At 34.8% G+C, this 18063-nt stretch overlaps 1 protein-coding gene across 2 annotated transcripts in view; it reads left to right on the forward strand.

Annotated features, from left to right (window-relative positions):
• LOC138310479 (tyrosine-protein kinase transmembrane receptor Ror-like) overlaps positions 1–18063 on the forward strand; it is a 160858-nt gene that overhangs the window by 128744 nt on the left and 14051 nt on the right. For both annotated transcript variants that reach the window (XM_069251706.1, XM_069251707.1), the window contains 2 exons: positions 15272–15412; positions 16875–16993. In XM_069251706.1, the coding sequence (XP_069107807.1) occupies positions 15272–15412; positions 16875–16993 (260 nt within the window). The remainder of the gene's footprint in view (positions 1–15271; positions 15413–16874; positions 16994–18063) is intronic.

Below are 18063 nucleotides of genomic sequence, written 5' to 3' on the forward strand. Positions count from 1 at the left end.
ACTCACGGTATAATGTTCTGCACGATAATATCTCGCCAACAAGTTACTGTTAGGCTTACGAAGACTTGCTAAAGTGCGGTACATTACGTGAAGTTTTCTTGATGTTAACGGCTAGCGATCTTGTGAATTTAAAAGAAAAAACGAGTGATATACGTAATGAAATAATGTACCTTTTATTCGACAAAAGTATCTGGCCATGATTTATTAGTCAAAAGTCGTCAAAGCAACCCATGTAAGTTTTCTAAAAAGGAAACCAAAACATGTCCGGAAATGATAATATTTCTAGTCCTTGTGTTATATTTTTCCGAAAATATTCTTCAATGTTAAGTGGATATTAAGATACGGATATGTTTACTTATTATTTTTTGTCTTTGAAGAGACATTGATGAAATTGATAATTTAGTAATAAAAAAGAAATATGAAAAATGATACTCAGATTCTGAACGGTTTCATTGGTGTCGAAATTGTTATTTCAGAAATAATTTAAATATAAAATTTATTACAGTAATTTCAGGAAAATGAGTTATTCAACTTATTAATCTTGAAAACCTTTAAATATCATAAAATAGATACGGTATACTGTAAATATATTTTGTTAAACTCCTAAATTCAACACTGCACACTTAAAGTATACTAAATTCAATATTTAAATGAAAAACCAATTTCTTTATTATTTGGTTTGGATCCTTTAATCACTGCATCTATGAGTGGCCTTGGCACTTTGATTTTTATTATAATTCTATTCTTTTAAAGATTATCAAAACATACATTTTGTTTACACATGACATCAACAATCTCAAATTCTGAGTTATCAATGACATTTTAAAGCTTTATTTTATACAATCTTTCATACTGAAGGATAACAAACATTTATACTTAAAAAGTAAATAAGGAAAACAAAAGAGAGCTTCATGCAATAGTGACTTGTGAGTACATTGAGAGTCAAACAGTGTGACAATCATACTGCCATTAAAAATGATTTCATTCAAAGATTCTAATTAAATATCTAACGCAGCATTCGTGAGTATAATGTAAAGCATAGACATATATTTAACACTAGTTTCATGTTTAACATCTGGGTCATTATCGCTGTTACTATTATATAATATAGAATTATTATCAACACTCAAGGTCAAGGACACCATTGCTATTTTTAGAAAATCATTGTCTGGACTATTGTGGCTTCTTATCTTCATTGCTTGTCATCGTCTCTCTAAAGACTATAATGGATCAGGGGCTAGTTATTTTTCCATTATTGTCAAATCAAGGTTAAGGACTACGTAAAAGCTTATTGTGATCGGTTTGGGACATATACTGCTTTAGAAATACCCAGAGTGTTTCATCTTTGTGCCACATCTTTTAAAGCATTAAGGGAGTGGGACGACTTGTTCGCCCGTTGGCCCGTTGTCAGTATAATGGGTGGGGTATTTTGCTTTGTGTCTTCGAAGCCATGTTTCAGTGATATAGATCTATAAAAGGGTAAGAGTTCTACTTTACATGGGAGGCCGTCCTTACATGACCCTGGCCGTTAATAGGACCGTTCATTTAATCAATCAAATAAAAAAACGCAACTGTTACAGTAAAATAAGCCTATAAAAGGATTAAGACTTAATCCTATTCAGCAGTGCTGTACATTTAGACGTTTGACCAGTGGTGGTCATATTATATTCAAAATGAAAATCATTTAATAAGATTCAGCAACCCACTGCCAGTCTCGGTGATGACTGCGTCTACATCTTTAGACTTTTACTATTTTACTAATGTCTGCCAGACAGAAGAGCCGGCTTTCCACAAGTTATCTTGCATTTAAAGAGTCTTTAATCTTAACCCATGTCATCGACGTAAATGGTTCGACATTATTATTCATAAACGTTTTATTTATTGTTTATCGAAAATAATATAAATTGGCTTCAATGACCATTGAATGAAAAATATCTCTAGTTGTATCATATAAAACTGATATTTGATATCAAAAGTCGAAAATATTGCAATACTAATCTGCTTATTCATGTTTTTTCAAATATTTTGTCTCTACGTATATATGGATTAGTCATTATGATGTATATAAGAGCATCGTAATGTAACGAAATCCTATTCAAAGCATATACACCCAATTACTTTCTTACATTACTGAAAATTTCAAACTGCAATATCTTTTTATCTATTTGAAACAAAATATGCATTTTACAATAATCCGTTATCAGCATATACAAGAAAATCTGCACAAATTTATTTGGAAAATACTGTTTTCCTTTTTAATCGCTTTAACTTGACTGCGTCTGATTGGCTCGTCCCGACACCTAGTGTTTATATGACGATGATTGTGCTGGATTTCTGGAGACTCATTATCTTTCTTGTTGATGGGGTTTCATTGACACCTGTCTGAATATGTTTCTTACTTAACTGGTCTCTTTGACATCCGTTGTCATATGATACGAGTTGTCGGTGTCTTTATTGACACAGATCTTGATCTATTTCTGATTGTACTTCTCCGTGACATCTATTGCCATGTGTATCATTTTGCCCGTGACTCGTTATAAGATTCTACAATATCCTACTCCTTGGCAACCGATGACATTATTTCTGTCCCTTGATATTGATTTTCTTGACATTTGACTTTATAAATACAATGCAAGTTGTTGATGTCTTCGTTGAACAAAATTCTATTTAATTTTATTGTTCTTCTTGACATCCGTTGCCGTGAGTGTCGAGTTGATATATCTTAACCACTTTCATCATTACAATGTTTTCAAGTCACGTACTCATTTTCCAAATACGTTGATTACTATCCATCAAATCCAACTAACTATTTTCGTTGCTTACAAATGTCGTCTATATTAATTCATAATTTAAGAACGTATTATCTTTCCACGGGATGTACAATGACGGTTGTCTTTTGTTGTTTCGGAAGTTCCTTTCAGAAGCATCTCACTGACATCCGGTGCATACCGCCATACCATACCATTCCGTGATGTCATTTTCCTGTATATCTTTATTGATTATTCAAACTATTAGTCGACAGACTTGACCTTGTTGTATCAATGAATAAAGAATGAAATATGTAGTGATCCAAAAAGAAATTCACAAACAAGCACTGTCAATGGGAGGTTTGTTTGGTATGTTTATGTGTAATGACGTTAGCGTCCTATTAACAGCCAGGGCCATGTAATACTGTCTCCCATGTATAACGTTCTGTTAACAGTCAGGGTCATTTAAGGACGGCCGCCCGTGTATAGCGTTCTATTAACAGCCATGGTCATTTAATGACGGCCTCCCGTGTATAGCGTTCTATTAACAGCCAGGGTCATTTAAGGACGGCCGCCCGTGTATAGCGTTCTATTAACAGCCATGTTCATATAAGGACTGCCTCCCGTGTATAGCGTTCTATTAACAGCCAAGGTCATTTAAGGACGGCCGCCCATGTATAACGTCCTATTAACAGCCATGTTCATTTAAGGACGGCCTCCCGTGTATAGCGTTCTATTAACAGCCAGGGTCATTAAAGGACGGCCTCCCGTGTATAGCGTTCTATTAACAGCCAGGGTCATGTAAGGACGGCCTCCCGTGTATAGCGTTCTATTAACAGCCAGGGTCATTAAAGGACGGCCTCCCGTGTATAGCGTCCTATCAACAGCCAGGGTCATGTAAGGACGGTATCCCATGTATAACGTTCTATTAACAGCCAGGGTCATTTCAGGACGGCCGCCCAGGTATAGCGTTCTATTAACAGCCATGTTCATTTAAGGACGGCTTCCCGTGCATAGCGTTCTATTGACAGCCAGGGTCATTTAAGGACGGCCTCCCATGTTTCAAATTTGTTACGATGTGTGTATGTCTATGCTTTTTTTTTGGGGGGGGGGCTGTGTTATATTTGTGTTGTGTCGACCTCTTGTCCTTATAACAGTGCTATTTCACCGAGACATAATGCCAAATGTACAGCACAAGCATTACTAGGGGAGGTAGTATATACTCGTATAAGTTTGAAATAACAGCTCTTCAACTACAACAAACCATGATGCTTGTTTGATTGGTTAGGCTTGTCAATCTTTTAACTGCTATGATCAACGTTCTATAAAGGTCATTTAAGGCTGTCTTATCCTCGATACGATGTGTTGGTTGTGTGGATGTTTGTATGTTTGGAGAGGTTGCGTTATATTTGTGTTTCATTTTATTGGTGGAATTCGTGTCATTTTTATAGTGATATCTAGCTGAAGACAAAGACACTAAACAGAACACCCCATTCGGTCACATCAGGAATTAGCCTGGCATTATACCGACACATTGATACATTGGCCATCCTATTGTTGATGAGACAATAAAGACACAATAACTTAAACGTGGTGTGTCTCGTCCAGAAGATAGAACCAAGAGCCTTCCTCACAGGGGAGAACACCTCACTCAAGGCCAAACATTTCAAGGAGATGTTTTTAATAAGATATTCATTTAGAAAGAAGACCAGATAAGATCCCAACTTAAATTTCCTATTGTGGTGGGTCCAATTATAATGCCCTAACCATGGAAGGTCATCCCTAAATAACGTTATCGGTTACATGTCAATCACTCTATGATAACAAGGATAAACAGCTATTGTACTATTCTCACGAAGCCGCATGTCTCGACCAGCGAATAGGACTCAGGTACGCCTGTACTTGAATACTGTTCAACTTTAAGCTAGTGAAATAACATTTAAAAAGACCAAGTAGGAACATCTCATTTCTGCTGAAGAACATAACTCAGATTAAGCCGCCATTCCTGATCGGCTTATGTCAGCCGCAGGTACAAATCGAACGAGAATGTATAGATAAAAATAAAAAATCGATGATTACAATGTAATTAAATCAATACCTCAGTCACGATTCTGTCCAAGGTCGTAAAATAATTACGAAAAATCCAGAATTATGTTTTCTTGTCCTTTGGTTGATGTCCTAGGTGGTAATTAAATTCCATATGAGAATGGAAACTCGTTACAAAATGTAAATATATATGACTAATAATGTCCACATTTTCATACATTGCTAATCATAATATTTTATCGTTTTTAAAGTGTTGGAATCATCCAAGCTTCTTTACTATTCTTTTTTTAATTTTCATCAGCTTTTGACATTGCTCTTATACACATTTGAATATAAAATAATTTTCCTCATGCCTTTCAAGGTTCAATTTACGCCCTTCTTCTACGACATCAGGGAGTTCCAGTGCCTTCTACAAGTAATGTGATCATTGACGGACGTTCCTCAGTTATAAAAAATATTTTCATAATGTTACGCAAACTTATTGCCACAGGTTTGTGGGTTGGTTTGATTTGGTTTATTACATTAAATTCTTATTCACATTCAGGGACATTATGCCATGTGCTCAACGTGTTGCGATGTGTGCAGGTCTGTAGTTGGTGAAGATTCACGGTGATCCTTGATATTTTCATTCAGATATGTTTTCTCCATGGTGATTGTTTTCCTCTTTTCTGTATACGAGGCTTTGGTGCACCCGTAAAAATTCATTGATACACCTACACATTGATAGTTTCTGCTCCTGCTTAGCGCTCAACATTAAGGTAGTGGGACGACTGGTTCGCCCGTTGGCAGTATAATTATGACCGGGTGGCGTGTGTTGCTTGGTGTCTTCGGCGGCATGCTTCAGTGATATAGCACTTTAAAAGGCCAAGAACACCACCGTACAATTAGATACAAATATATCTTAATCTCCCTACACATTTACACATGCAACACACTGCATACAAATGATCATAGATGTCAAATGATATTAATATAATTTTGTACCTTGTACATGTCAACCATTATACCTGCCAACACCTTTGTTGTGGTATTATGTAACTATTTCCCGAGTTGCCTTATTTAATTTCCGCACGTTTTAAAACTACTATGTCTTCGGACACGATGTTCTTCGTCAACACTTTCTCACTTTCTGGTTTTCGTTAATGCCGCATTAAGATTTAAAAATCATTCCTGTAATTTTCCAGATCCGATTATACGAGAACAACAGGGTTTATCCTGACTGAATAACTTGTGGCCTATCTTTATCTCACCGTTATAAAGAAATCTTACTTGAATTAATTTTCTTTTTTTTCCGCTACACAAATAGATGTATGACAATAGCATTCAATGATTAATACTATTCATGCGAAATTGAACTCTTGGGTGTATATTATACTTTTGGAGCCTTTAAGTAATGAAACATCTCATAAATCCGCAAATATGGCTTCATTACAATCATTTTCTGATTTTTAAGCTAGATAGATCATAAGCAGACTGTATCACATAGATAAATTAGTTCTATAAGTAGAATATTATATAATTATCTACAGTAAATTTATAAATATACCTGTTGATAGTTGAGTATCAAATTAAGGTTTCATACTAGGAAATTGATTAAAAATCAACAAGCACACATACACCTTTCATACTACTATCATCTCTAGCAACAATATATATGTGAGTTAATTAGCATAATATTTCATCATATAATCATTTATATATTACTATAAAAGTATAAATACATGCTGAATACTAAGTACATGTATATATCATACATCTAATTATATACATTCACCTATTGCAACCTGCACACATACAAATATAAAAAGTATATATACATTGTAAAGAAATAGATTGAATTAAGCTCTTTCCATTGCTATTAAAGTGAGAAAATAGATTATGAAAAGCCCTTTTACCTTTCTATAGAGTATGAACTTAAGTACATTGTGAATCGTGAATATGATATATATATAATTTAAGGTGTAAAGAAAATTTACATGAGTCGATTTGATTCAAAAATAAGTTCTGATAAATTGACTAAAATTAATTTATTGTCTTCATCTGAAAGTATTTAACTCCCTTTTGTCAAAATATTGGCAGAAATGTAGCCAATCCTATTGAAGATTAAAAATAAGTAATGGCGGTATTGATGAAAGAGTGGACAGAAGAAAAAGAAATGATTTATGTTTTCGTTTTGGTAGCCACAAATACATTGGGCACTTTCAATTAGATGATCATTAAATCTGTCGGAATTTAGATTACTGTCTCCATTTCTTAGCTCACATAATAGAATATTTAAAAATCTTGGTGAACAATAAGTTAAGATGTACTTATGTCATTTTCAAAAGTGGTTAATTTATCAAGTCTGTTTTTGAAAACTGATATGGATTTTGAGTTAGTAATATGTTGATCTAAAAGAATCCATTTATTCATCATATTTGGAAAGAAACTGTTTTGATAGAAGTTGGTGCGAGCAAAAGGTATATTAAAAAATCTATGATTTCTCAAATTATAATTATTGTTGTTTACATTATTAAAAAAGGGATCAATTATTTCATGGTGTCATGTGATTTATAATTTTATAGAGTTGAATTAGACAGTGATTATCTCTTCTGGTTTTTAATGAAACAAATTTAGTTTCATTATATAATTTCAAATGTGATGTGCCTTTTCTCATTCCAGTTAAAATTCGTAATGCTTCTAGTTGCATTTTTTTCGATTTCGTCGGATAAATAAATGCTTTGAACAATTATTCCAGATGATATCTGCATATTCTAACATGGGTCGTATAAAAGATTTAAAGACAATTTCTAAAGATTTACGATCAATTCTATATTTCAACATTCTAAGAATATTTAATCTTTTATAAGCTTTGTCTTTTATATATTGGATATGGTTATCCCACGTTCCTGCTCTATTGAAATTTAATCCTAAGTGTATATGACAATCATATTTATTAGTAATAATACTATTAAAAATTAGATTAGGATGGACAAGATTTTTCCTGGTAATGTTTAAGCCTGTGGTTTTATTTATATAGAAATTAATTTGCCACTCGTTTGCCCATTCACTAATTGAATTGAGATCTTCATTTAATTGTTCTTAAGAAGAAACTGGATTATTATCTACAATAACATATAGGGATGTAGCATCAGCAAATAATTTAATGTTGGAGGAGACTTCATTGGTACTATCATAAATAAATAAAAAAAAATAAGAAGGGCCATAGGACTGATCCTTGATGTTATTTCGACAGCTAAAATGTGTAAATAATTGCAAATAACATCTGTGATTCGCCCTTAATTTCACATTAAAAACTTTAAAAAACACACACACACACAAAATAGTTTTTTTTTCTTATATGAAAACGAAACCTTTCTGTACGAGTTACCTCCCTCCCGAAAACGTAAGGTATACGTTTGATGATACATTCCATTATATGCAAATGAGCTGTTACCACTGGCATCCAATATTTTTTTTTATGTAAGATACGTTTGATGATACATTCCATTATATGCAAATGAGCTGTTACCACTGGCATCCAATATTTTTTTTTATGTAAGAGAAATTATACAGAAGGGTGGTAGGGGGGTTTTATATCAGGTACAAGCAAGTTGTCACAGACTAATGCAATACCGAAATAAAATAAACTTTGTATAATATCTAAAAAACAATCCAGGGGGACTATACATATGTACTTCCTTTGAAGAAAGCCATACGGTGTACCTTTATTCGTATCAAAAGACCAAAATACTTGCCACCGTTCACGTAGTGATAATACGGATCTGTATTTTAATCAGATTGTAGTCGCACACAGACCTCTCAGCTTTGTTATGACATAGGACAGTAGTAGGATACATCGGAGCTTTTATTTCAATGTAAACAATTATTTGTTTTCAAATCGAGTAATTCTAACGTAATCATGATGTAATGTTTAAGATTCCAACAACTTTAATTTGTCTGCATCGGTACAATCCTCGTGTTAATTTCCAGTCAATTTCCGGCACTGAAATGCATTGCTTTTTTTTTTGTTTAACGTCAAGACAACAGCATTGGTAATCTAAGACCGGCCTTTCGTGAGCACAATATTCATTCAGGTTGTCTAGCATATTATTTTGTGATGTAAAGCTGATATCGTATGCGCCTAATGAATTTAAATACATAATATAAACCTTTATGACTATGATAACACGAATCTACGACTATTACTGTTTAATAGTTGTAAGGTGTTATAGAAGAAGCATTGTAAACTGACTGTTTATTGATATCCGTGAATATGTAGTCAGATTTTATTGATTATTAAGAAACCTTATTTATGAGTTGCTTCGAATTATTTGTAGCCCAAAATATGATATCCAGTAGTGTAACCTCTCCATTGTATTTACGGACACCATTCTGTTGTCCTTGTGGAAGATCTTAACAGAAATCTCTTGTTGAAATCATTGAAGACCATAAACAATATATATATATAGTCCAACCTGTTTATTACGAATTCCAGAAGACCCTTGAAATCCTATCGTATTATGCGAGTTTCGTAATAAATGGGCTAACATTTGTACAGCAAACACAGAAAATGAAACAATGTGAGACTTTGGTCAGTAATATACTATCGTTTTATTGAGGGTTATTCATTCCCTGTGTTGAATATGCATAAATAGTTTAAGATGATATTTATATAAGCTTTACAATGACTTCAATAATTCCGTTTTCAATGGAAAAACTTGTAAATAATAACTCTCACTAAAACATCAACATCGGGCATTCTGATTCTCACACTCACTATGCACAAGCTCTAATATTTTGTGAATATTGTGCATACGAAAGGCAGTTCCTAGATTACCATGGCTGTTGATTGGACGTTTAACCATAAACTAGCAATACATTTCAGTGACAGAGATTGACTACAAATCAACACAAGGTTTGTACTGACACAGACAAAAATAGTTCTAGACAAATAATGGTTTTGTCCGGACATAACAGGCCTAGTACAGATTCCTTCACTATCTACATACTGGGTGTGTTTAAGGGAACTTCTCTAATGACACTGTCTATGTATCAGTTCTTAGGTATACGTCAATATCTATCCTACCTAACCTTGGGCATACGGTTGACTCGTAGATTCTTGTATTGTTTGTGAATTTTGGCAAAATATGCTAAAAATGCACATTTCAGTTTAGCAAGTCCACATGGTTCTTTAACTATTTTTGTCACCAAATAACCATGCTATCATGTTTACTAGTATCAAAAACATGTACAAAGAGTGGTTGGTTTTACAAAAGCATACACATTGAGTCTGTTTTACATTGACATACAAATGGCGGATGTAGAATATAGCATGCAAGTATAGCATGTTGTTACACGGCACGTAAATATCCTGTATTATAGCACCATAATTTTATATGAATCGTCTGAACACTTTATTCTCTAGATATTATATATCTTATGTTTTTCCTCGAGTATAATGTATCTTCTCCACAACAGGTCGCTTTGACTATGAGAGAGACCCACCAAGTTCTCATTACGGCCGGGAAGTTACGAGCATGTATGCCCATGGGGCCTTTGACACGAAACTCCAAGAAAATAGGGAGCGGACAGATTGTCTATGTTTATTGATTTCTCTTAGTTCGTATCAGCACTACAAATGTGAAAGGCACAAAGTTGGGTGCTGATATACCCTTCGATGGGATCATTACCCTTTGCAAATAAAAAAACTACTTTTTACGTAAAGACAGTCGATTATGTACTAAATTATAATAAGAGCCGGTACGTACACTGTATACACTACAAAAATACCGGTTGCTGAGTTTGGTTTTGGAGGCAAATAGTCATGCTTTCTTTCCAAATACACCAACGAGTTGTAATAGTGACAGCTTCAAATCAGGCTTAATACTGAGCAAGGACTAAATGGTTTCCTCATTGCTACTCTCTTTGAAGTGACAGGGAGCGGTGTACTGTCCGATATTTTTGTCAGTATGCTTCAGTGTGATAGCACTATAAAATGGCCTAGAGTTCCACTATCGCAAGGAGACACGATACGAAGATTCCATAGTCTACCAGACTACTCAGACCAGAACTATGCTGTTGACATTAAATATATCGGATGTTGTCTTTAAACTATCTTTGCTTCAAATGGATCCTCCACATAATTAATAAATTAATACACAAACCACACACACGAACATACCACAGTCTCCCTAAATACTGCATTAGCTCTTAATATGAAAGTAAGCATCATCAATGCCTAAGCAATAAATGGCATTTAATGATCAGCTGATGCAGCTCTACTCTGTGAGAGTGTGTATCCTGGCTATAGCTTCTTCAGGTGCTCTACTATACCACAGGATGTACGTCTTCCCCATATATATATAAACTTTATTTATGTAACTAATTCTTCTAAAGTATAAACTCATGTACCTACACGATAACGTCTACGTATCTAAGGTTGTAGTAGCTATACAGAGATCTCCTGAAGGAGTGTAACATTAGCGTAATAAACATCCTATTTATGAACATGTTCATTCCCACACCTCTATACCTGTTTATAACAGCAGCCCATTAGTTTCCTCTTATATCAACGGTTACTTCAGATACTTTGTCAGTTCTAGGATGAACATGGAAAAAGGTAAGGAATGTATTTCCATTACAAAAATATACATGTTGATTTGATCAAATTATCTATATCATTAATTGACTCAGAGAGTTATCTTTGGAGGCTCTGGATTCTTCGAGATTACTTTGTGTAATGAGTTTAAAGATTCGGGAAAAGACATTAGTTCTTTAAAATATACGAGAATGAGGGTTCCTTAAATAAATCAACCAAAAAATAGCGCTGTTTATCGATGGCTTATAACTAGATTGTCGTAAGTGTAAGGAACGTGATACAATATAATCCGAATTATTTCATTTTGATTTTATCAGATCTCTTCGAAAACCAATAATTAGATTAACTTGTTAAAAAAATGTCTTTTAACCTGTCTTCTTTCAACACATTACTAGTCTGTGAATAGAGCTCATACCAAAAATATAATTTAAAAAATAAATCAATTGTATGATATACCTAACGAAAAAACATTTTACGCAAGAATAAGAATGTTATCTGGAATCAAAGTGGGTTTTTCATTGTAAAATAATTGCAGAATTTGGATTTTGTAGATATTTTCAATATCTTCAAATGGTTCTGTTTTTATTTATTTTAAATGCTTAATCCATCCACTCGACAGTCAGTTCCAGTGCGTTGATGTTGTTACCTTAATGCTAACTATACGCCATTAAATCAAGAAATAGCTGTTACATTTGTTGCTGTTCTGTTTAAATATCGTTAACCACGGTCATTCAGCAGAAATGTTGGTTCTGCTGATCTGAAAACCGTCATACATAACAGACAATACATAGAAGGTATCCTGACATTAGTTCGTAGGTGTAACATGGTTTTTTTTAAATAACATCATTCATACATGTATCTTTGAAAGTAAACAACAATAACCCAAAAAATCATATTCAAACATATATATCGTCTGTTTAGTCTAATGATGAAAAAACACATTCGTTTCTTAAAATCTTATCTATTAGGATAGATTAGAGTATAAAACGTTTGACTTCCTCAGATACAATGATCGCTGACAGGTAAATCTATCATGTTTTGTCGGTAATGGGATTACTAAACACTATTAAGAAAACAAGATGAAACTGGATAGAATGTGACTTAAAAATGAATTACTACATGTTTTAACAACAGGGTTTGATAGGATAGTGTTCTTCTGTACAACCTCCTCCTCCCAATAACCTAAACACATTGTAAAACCTGTCACTTAACCACTAAGTAATTTCGTTACCTACTGCGACGCAAACAAAAACTGAACAATGCCTGCATGGTCCAATTTGCAGAATGATAATAATAAATTGATATAAATTGGTTCCAATGGGAGGATTTTGTTATGGGTAAGAACGCGCTGTTTAGACAGGAAGGTTAATCATGATGGGATCAATCCTTATCATAGTAGATTAACCAAAATTTATTTCCGGGCGGAGCACGAGTAAACAAATACAACGATGTGAATTGTACGTTTTGTTAAGTAGTCTTTGCCAAAGTGTATAGAGACGGGGACTGTTCTCCTATACTTGCCAATGTTATTCTGAGGTTGCTAGGGAAAAGATTTTATTTTACCAGGATAGGAACATGTAAAAGACAGCTCACACGCACTTCGCAATAACGTCATCTACACGTGGAGATTCAAGGCGCATTGCGACGACTCTGTGATGTCGAATGATTCTGAATATCTGAATTGGTCTTTACAATATGAGAGAAAAATAATCAAGAACATTTGTCTGGCAAGCTAGCCTCGGGTTGGCTAGCCAAACTCTTGAGATACCTTTGTCCACATTTGGGAATTAGAGTACAGATTATGTATGTTCGTTCCGTACACTGCAGATACCACTTACTCAAGAAGGAAGATATGTTGCAACATTCACTTCAAAGGTTTTAACTTCAACTTCGATTATTTGGCTTCATATCAGCAGCTTCTCGAATTTAAGGACATAATATTTAATTACTTGTGGACGTCCGAGAGGGTTCTCTCAACAAGTAAGCAGGGCTTTCATTACGACAGAAAGCAAAAAGCAGCAAACTACCGCTTGTAAAGATAAACACGTGTTTCTCTTTAATATACTATAAAGTCATATATTTTCCATAACGTTCCATGTCTTCGGGGTGGAAATGCCGAGAAATAACCGACCTTTGGTCAGTTTTTGGTATGTGTCCTATGTGAGCTTAGAACCTTCAACCCAGAGGTCGAGGGCAAGTGGTTGGATGGTTCGTTGAATGTGCCTGTTATCAGTCAGGGTCAGTTAAGGATAAAGACAGCCTCCTCTTGTCTGTACGTTGTATCATGCTCTTCGTATAGTGCTATCTCAAATATAGTAAAAAGCCCATATTATACAGATATCAAACCAGTTGTCCCACTCCCTTAATGCTGAGCGCTAAGAAGGGGCAGAAACATCCACTTTTATAGACTGCGGTGTGTCTCGCGATCGTCTATATTCTGCGAATCAGGGAAAAGTTCTGTCGTTCAGATTATATTGATACAGAGTATTTTTTCTATGCACTATTTTCATATGTTGGTTTACCCCAAATATGAGATACACTATTGCCAACCATATATTAAAACAGTATTACACACAGTAGCAAGGAAGTAGTAAGTAAAAGTAGGTAGGATATTACTCTTCTGATCAAATATGACTACTCGGAGGTGAATATAATAAATAAGGAAATGCTAATATGCGATGAAACACTGTTATACTCACTGCTATTCACCTGGAGATTTTGAGAGAAACATTCAGAAAATCCACTACGACGAGAGTGGATCCACGTGTGTCATCAATCAACCAGAAAATAAAACAAATGACTGCCTTCATCCCGCCTTCCCTCATACATTCTGAAGTCACACGAACGAGCAGCAGCCCATATTTCACTGCAAGGTTATCTAATGACCAAACGACTACATTATTAGTGAGACCGATCGGTAAACGTTATCGTCTTAGAATACCTGATGGCCTATTTCTTGTAAAAGACGTACTCTCCTGCTGTCTCTTTAAATTTTCGTTTTGACCTGAATTGTAGAAACTTATCTGCTATTATCTATAAACCTGAACAGTATCCGCTGTTACAAAACACAGTAGAGAAGTTATTCATTTTGAAATACTGGTTTTAATATGCTTTACAGAATGCCCAAACCTTAAATGCTTTATTTTGAAATTGTCCTCTTATATCATCAGTGCCCGTAAAATATAGCAGCTATGTTGTGTTCTTCTTGCTCTAGACTACGATAAATTTAGTAATAGCAGGAAAGTGAGAAATTACTACGTTTTCTGGCAGTTTGTTTCCACATTCATTAAAACTCGAACACTTGGATACTTTGTTTCTCGAAATCAAAGCACAAAAAAGCAAACAGGATAGAAGAGATGGAGAGAACAACCTCTGATTAGTATATTGTCTATATTTGCATAGAATAAATAGATGAAGTGCATACTTGAATATATTAAAGAAGATAATAGTTTAAATAGTAATTTTTGTAACTCTTGATTTAGAGGAAGGAAAATACTCTTCAGGGCAAATATAAGTATATAATGAAATATCATGTTTAATTCAAACTCAAAGTGACTTGTTCTCTTCCTGACATACTTACTGTTAACCAACTGTATTTCACGGTGTCGAAATTTCAAATATTCAAAAACTTAATAGAAACATATTTAATTATTTTCAAAGTAAACAATAATTCGCGGAAATAAACTTTCAAGAATTTATCTCAATCGCTGGGGAAATAAAGTTAGTTTACAATACTGTTTGCCGTCAGTGAGTCAGGACTCAGGGCTGATCAATGGTATATTACTAGCTTTCCTTTTATCCCTGCAGATGATATTTAAAAATCCCCCTCGCGTGGGCAGTGTGCATTGTGCCACTTTGAATCAAAGTTAATTATTCGTATTGTATTAATGTTTTGCAGGATTACCCAAGACGTGTGCTGATAACGGTGACTGCTACGAACCTGACACGGTGTGCCAGGATAATGACGGCTTCCACACAAAGGTCTGTTTCTGTATCTATACTCTACAGCCCACCAACCAGTACGGGGAATGTCTGTCAGGTAGGAACTATCAATTCAAATCAACTATCTGTATAAACGCAAAGTTCTGTTTAGAAAAAAAATGTGATTGATTGAATCATGTTAAGATAAAACTGTTTTTTTGAATCAAGAACACTTGAAATAGATAAACAGTGATTCATCAGCAATTTTTTTCCGATGTCTAATCCTGGTTATGAACTATTATACAAATATCCGGCACACATGTCTTACGAAACGTCTTTCATATTCCTCTTAAGCAGATATAAAAATGGTCGACACAACATTTTATCTTCCTACTTCCGGCCTTAAAAGAAATATTGAATAAACAAACAAAATTTATATGTTATGTAAATAGGAAACCTACATATTTAAGACATATCTGAGCGTACCTATACGAAGGTTCAAACCAAATAATACGTTGGTATGTAGGATATACCCACCAACATAGCTGCATGACCATACCTGGAACAACATGCGTCTCAATACTGAATTGAGTGTGCGTGTGGCTACAAGTTACTGGTTAGTTCAGAGTTTTCCTACAAATACAAATCCTGTCAAATTCTAAATTCGTGAGGACGTTCATTGTAACCAAATGAAACAATGGCCTTAAGGGACAGTTTAGTCGAAAAGGTCATTGCAATTAAGAAAATAAACCCAGTTAAATCGTTAACAATCATGTGTAATTAGGGGGTGTAAAGGAATAATTTTATGTCTTAATTTGATGTGTGTTTATTGTGTGAAAATAGGCTGCACTGTTCCTTTAATCAATTTGTTAAATTAATTTTGAGATGACGATAATTTTTCAATTTATTAGCTCACCTGGACCGAAGTCAGTCCGTTCGTCAACATTTCCTTTAAATCGCTACTAGTCATATAGCCCTACATGGATTGTAACCAGAAACATCCTTGGGAGAAAGAAGTTTGTGTATATTTTGGCTCTGACCTCCAGAGGGCAGGAGGGGCGGGACCCAATAGGGAAAATAGAGATTAATCCTTTAAATCGCTTCTAGTCATAGATTTCTGCATGGAAACCTGGGAAAGAAGCGCAGGGCCCAATAAGTGAAATAGAGTGAATATTTAAATTCCTTTAGAAAAGAAACAATGAATCTGTATTTAGAACATAACTTGGCATTACAAACCAGGTGAGCGATACAGGCACTCTGGGCCTCTTGTTTTTTAATTGGAGTAGATGATGAGTATGATAAAAAATTTGATCAATTATTGTGACCAGCAAAGCGCGGAGAATTCTAGTACCGGAAGTGCCATCAGATCCCCAACTGTTCAGCAATAACGAGGAAGAATCAGGCTATCATGCAGTCAATAGATTACACGTAATTCGTCTTTATCAGATCAATCACATTATATAACTTCACAGCTTAGTAACACGCTCATACAACCTACACATAGTGTACCAAATGTTATCATGCAAATCATGTAGCGACGAATGTGGAAATTTAATTCTGTTAATCTTCTTTGCCGACAGAAGACGACAAACCGCCCCCAGACAAGAGAAATGACGTATTTCCAGTTCAGCCTTTGGTGGGTCTGCTTGGACCAGGGGACAATGCGACTGTCCCCGAAGCCAAACCAGTTCGTAACGAGGTAAGATCTGACAAAGAGGGATTACTCTGTCATGGGAGAAAACTATGTTATTTCGGTATAACAATGCATTTATCATTTTGCCTTCTTCCTTTAACATCATCTAGATTCAAACATATTAAAACATTTGTTGCTTTTATAGCAACTCAAACAAAATAGATTGCATGTCTTGTAAAAAAAATTAATGTAATGAAAATCAACGCTTTTCTTGAACAAGGAAGAATTTCTGTCAAACATTTGGATTTAGATGTTATTTTGGGATGTTGGACTGTTGAAAACCCGTTCATATCAAACAGATGGACCTCTAATCGATATTAGAAGTCTACCTTGCAAATATTGTGGAATTTTTAACCAACAAAACAATTAGAGAAATATAGAGAAGAGGTCAATTTCCTAGCTTCCCTCGGCCTTTGTTCTGTAGGTTATCGTTCTTGATTTACCTGGACTGATAGTTCTGCTGGCATCCCAGTCATACACCTATCTGGATGTCCGCGACTTATACTCCGATACATGCTTTGACATGCTTTGTCTGTATTTAACCTGTCCATAGATTTCGTCAATATTTTCCCTTTGCTAACACGGACTGCAGACATTTTGCGACATTTATCCTCATCTTTCTAACTGTTTTTATTTTTGACCGTTTATGATACCCGTCCTCTTGTCAACCAGACTGGATATATATCCTAAATCTCTTTCCTCAGTTAAACCTAGCTGTTTGGTTTGCGTTCACAAAAAAATTAGACACACGACGACGCGTTCTTGATGGACGGACATGTGTCATCTTCCTCATGGATATGAATTTATTCTTTTAAAACCGACAGCAGACGATTAATCACCCTTTGGACCAATATATGTCGCATGTCCCTGATATTCCTTTAACATAAGGACTTTTGACGTCCATTCCCGGTGAATACTACCCACAATAAACATCTCGGCTAGAGGGAACTCTTCTGTAGTGTTAGGCTAGGAATCCCTAGGTCGATCCCTTCAATTATGTCAGAGGCAGTGAATATGTGCAATTCATGTGCTCTGTTACATGCTGTATGTTATGGATATGGTATCTTGGTAGTTTC

Source organism: Argopecten irradians, chromosome 16 (assembly GCF_041381155.1).
Source record: "Argopecten irradians isolate NY chromosome 16, Ai_NY, whole genome shotgun sequence".
Classification (NCBI taxonomy): Eukaryota; Metazoa; Mollusca; class Bivalvia; order Pectinida; family Pectinidae; genus Argopecten; species Argopecten irradians.